Raw genomic sequence first — 4,473 nt, forward strand, 5'->3', positions numbered from 1 at the left:
CTTCGCCAGACGACATTAAAAATGAATTGAATGTTGTTATGCCCAAAATAGAATGAAGAAAACTTAGGTCAAATACAGTATACATCATCAAATTAAATACAAAAAATCGATAGAGATTCAAATTCTGAAGGATGAACTCTATTTTGGAGTAACATAGGAAGTTCCTAGGAAACGTGAAATAAATTCTTTAATTGCCAACCAATTTTATTCTTTTCTACTACTAATTGGAAAAAACTGTTTCACCCATGAAACATGGTAAAAGTAACAACTTTAGTACATCCAAAAAACTTTAGTACATACAAAGCTTAATTAGTACAGACGAACTACTAGCAACTTCGCGTTCACTCGCGACGATCGCGAACATCCTAGTGCTTTCAATTCCTGCCCCACCCCTAATGGCTCGAGTCCAGATGGTCGGAATTCATGCACGGGTTGTTCAACCGGATTCATCTACGCTTCGGCAGACTTATGCAAGCAAAAACAACACGCCATAGGCAAAACTGTGATCCCTACCTCTTTTGCTTGCTCGGCCACCACCACAAGGAAACTCTTCCAACCGAGCCGAGGGAAGTTGCTGCTAGACGGTTATATGTGCTGTTGTAGGTGCACGTATTTCGTAAAGCAAACTCCACGTTGCGTTGCCAGCAGACATCGAACGTCATCCTCTCCCGCCCGTTTGGTGGGTTTTTTCGAAGGTCTTTGGAAAGGTTCCGCGATCGCGCAGTACGGCGGCAACGGGTTGGCGTGCCAGTGTGCGAAGATTCTATCCTTGACTGTGCACGGGAGAACACGTCCCCTCGAGTGATCGTACAAGTTGTTCCACCTGCCATAGTGCTGGAGTGCCGAGTGTGTTGCGCTAGAATGTTCAAGTCGTCGTCGTCGTCGGTTTTGGTGAGTACACTTTGACGAGGAAGTGCCGATCCTGTCCACACTAACGTCCCGTTGCAGTGTCTGGGGGTGTTGGTAGTGCTGCTGGCCAGTGGAACCACCAGCGCCGCACGCCGTGATGTGCTTCGCCAGCGGAGCCCGCAGGTTGTGCTGGTGGAGGAGTACGAGGAGAAAGTGACCACGGTGCCTCCGCCGCCGAAACCGTACGCCTTCACCTACTCGGCGGGTCGCGCGCCAGGACACGTCGATCGGACGCACAGCGAGGTGTCGGACGGAAACGGCGTAGTACGCGGTTCCTTCTCGTACGTCGACCCGCGGAATCAGGTGCGCACCGTCGAGTACACGGCCGACTCGAACGGGTTCTACCCGGTCCTGAGCCACCTGCCCAAAACGACCCAGCAAACGGAGGCGGTCGCACTGGCGGAGCAGAAGCACTACGCGCTGTACGCCAAAATTGCGCAAGAGCATGCCGATGCGCACAGTGGACTGGTGGTGGTAAGTATCCGCAACGTGCCAGAGAAAGTCGACGGCAAATCTGCTGATCTAATACACAACCACACATAATCGATAATCCATCTTGCAGGAGCCAAAACTGCCCAAGGACACGGTCGCCGTCGCGAAGGCGAAGGATCGCCATCTGTCGCTGTACGAAAAGATCGCGCAAGATCACGCGCGCATCGGTGCGGAACAGGAAGCGCAGCGTCTGGCATTTGAAGCCACCTCGTTGAAATACGAGGAGGAGCATTGAGATGTAGATCATGATGCCTGAACCTCATTTCAAAAGATCAAAAAGCAAGCAGGATCCCAAATGCTTGCACGAGTGCATGGTTGACTGAGAACCGATTTGAATATGATATTTGCCGTTGGAACTTTAACATGAAGAACAAACTCATTGGAACATCTTAACTAGCACTCTTGTTTTACTTGACTTTTTGTATAAATGAAAGAAATTGTTTTCATGAGATTGTTTTCATTTTTTTTTTTTTACTCATCTTGCTACCTTCGCAAGAGTTCCACAAACAGGGATTTGTGAGTTATATTATCGCAAATATCTGATCTATCTATCTTAAATATGAAATCTATCTTTTGATATGTTATCAACATTCTTCTCTTCTTCTTAATGGCACGACATCCCCTAGTGGGACAAGGCCTCTCTCCGAAGAGAGTTTGTGTGACCGAAAGACGGTATATTATATTATAGATCGGTGGTCAGCCGTTCGTAACACCGGAGGGTGCCAGACTCGAGATTCGATCCCACACCTGTGGTGTGGTGTTTCCTCACGCTACCGCTGCGCCATGAGCACCCCCAACATTCTTCTCACCTCAGATTAATATTGAGTTTATTTTTGTTGTTTTTACACTTGGAGCCTAATTGATTCTTAGGGAAAATAGATTTGAAATAAATTATTTCAAAAAATATTATCCGAACAGAAGAATCCACATTATGAGCTTGGATACTAACCAGTGATATATACTTGAAGGAGAATGTTTCAAAGTTTTTTTTTCTTTCAATTTAGATTATTTCTTTCCCCAATTTGTATTCCTCCAATGTGTTTTTTCACATTTTTACGATGTGGTTGATGATTGGTAGTCGTTTATAGTAAAACTTATGGATCATGGGCTTTTACTAAAGCATAGTCCGGGAACAATTTCTATTGTCTAATTTGTTTTGTTATGCTTTTTAGCTGCCATATATTTGTCCGATACAAAAGCGCGATATATGAAGTATTAGAGTTGATGGATGGGAATATTGCAAACATTACAAAGTATTACAGGCTGTCATAAAAGATAGTCTTATTTAAATTAAATCAGAACTCATAGTAGAATAGACGTTTTTCACATTTTAAACATTCAAGGCTTTGGAATAGCTCCGAAAACTACTTTGTAAGCAGCCCTCGATTTGAAACATTATAAACTATTAGCCCATGGGAAGTTCTGTGCTTGCTGCAAATTACTTTTAAATGAGGTTAATAAAAATCACAAGGCGTCAAGTTCAAATTTGAAAGAGAAAATTGCGCGTTACGCCTGGTAGTGTTTCGATTACCCCTGCGAGACAAATCGCAGTTCTACTGCACACTTCAACGATGTTGCTTCAATTGATTCTACTATTTGTGGTAAGTTTTCAGTATTGCCATTTAATTGTTATCGTCTTTGGTAATATCTCGATCCGCCAATCGAAAGATTGCCAGCCTAGCGCAAACGCAGGATTACGGAGCTGATCCCAACGCTCCGAGCTACCCGGACTACGCGGCCAACACGAACCCTCCGGAGTATCCGAATTATGGCACCAACCCGGAGACAGCAAAGCCACAGCCACAATATCCGGACTACACGAACGTGGAGACGTTTGTAACAAGTACCGAAACAACTACGACCTCGACCACCACGACCACGACCCGTATTCCGAGAAGAAGGCAAACTACTCCTAGGCGTCTGAACCCGACGAGGCGACAATCCTGGGCAAGACAAGGGAACAGAATAGTGCGTCTGTACTACCTTCCATCCAATACATGGCCGTATGAAGCCGGGTCATTCTACAGGGCACGAATGGTCCGTTCTCGGGTGGTGACACCGAGTCCGACGCGACGGCAACAGCGGCGCTATAGAATTGTTCATCAGTGGTATCTCTAAGAATCTGTTCGATGTAGTTCATCTAACACTGCGAGTTATTAATCCTCCAAAAAGAAATGAATAAAAGTCTCAAATAAAGGGTCATCTATTACGCACAGAGAATTTTCTTTCTATTAGTACATTAGTGATACTCCAGAGCCTTTGAAATCTACGGATGCTAGTTCCCCGCGGGAAAACACGGTCTTTATTTGCCCATCAACATATTAAGCATCGATGCTGCGCATGCACCGCACGCGTTCGAACCAGCCGTGTTCGGGGTGCCAAACCGTGTGCCATATAGGGTCTGTAAAAGCTGAACAACTGTCGGGGGTGTCTCGGTCTGAAGCAGCGTGTCATAGTACACAACAGTGTCCGCGTCTTCGTCGGGATCACTGTAAGTATAATCTTGCCCGTAGTAATCGCCGTCGTCCTCGTAGTAGTATGGTGCGTCTTGGTCGTAATAATCTAACTCACGGGATCCGTCAGCGCTGGTGCTTGCCGTTGATGGAGTGTTCGAACCGCCCCTGTTACCCCGGGGGTTCGTTTCCTCGACCCGCACTACCACACCCGGGCGCCCCGACTGCGATGTGCCCCGGACGGACGAAGGATACACTCTGTTCAGTAGCCCCAATATTCCGGGAAGCGTTGCTGTGTTACCGTTGACCCTCGATGGATCCAAATCCGTAGCCCCCCAGCCGGCAGGCCAACCGTTGCCCCCACCATTTCCTCCAGGGTTGCGGTTCTGACCCTGCGATCCCCATAAATTGTAATAATCGCAAATGGAGGAACTAGAAGAACGGCCTTGGCCGTTAAGGTAGATGTTCGTTAGTAACGGCCAGAACGCTTCTGCGCCAGCTGAAGCCTAAATGGGTACACAAGACAATTCAACATTTCTACTCAAATACACTACCAAATACTAGAACCTCCTTATATTACCCACAATACTCCAAACACTATAGCTCGTACGGGAAACAT

At 46.5% G+C, this 4,473-nt stretch overlaps 2 protein-coding genes across 2 annotated transcripts; one reads left to right on the forward strand and one right to left on the reverse strand.

Moving 5' to 3' along the window:
• Positions 1–692: 692 nt before the first annotated feature.
• On the forward strand, positions 693–1,759 carry LOC131259211 (cuticle protein 8). Its single transcript, XM_058260651.1, has 3 exons — positions 693–891; positions 949–1,383; positions 1,472–1,759. Exons 1-3 carry the CDS (start codon positions 862–864, stop codon positions 1,634–1,636), a joined length of 630 nt encoding a protein of 209 aa, XP_058116634.1. The 5' UTR covers positions 693–861; the 3' UTR covers positions 1,637–1,759.
• Positions 1,760–3,703: 1,944 nt separating this feature from the next.
• On the reverse strand, positions 3,704–4,473 carry LOC131261388 (uncharacterized). The gene is made up of 2 exons (XM_058263413.1): positions 4,435–4,473; positions 3,704–4,360 (listed from the first exon to the last, which is right to left on the reverse strand). The coding sequence occupies exons 1-2, from the start codon at positions 4,471–4,473 to the stop codon at positions 3,704–3,706; spliced, it is 696 nt and encodes a 231-aa protein (XP_058119396.1).

Source organism: Anopheles coustani, chromosome 3 (assembly GCF_943734705.1).
Source record: "Anopheles coustani chromosome 3, idAnoCousDA_361_x.2, whole genome shotgun sequence".
NCBI lineage: Eukaryota > Metazoa > Arthropoda > Insecta > Diptera > Culicidae > Anopheles > Anopheles coustani.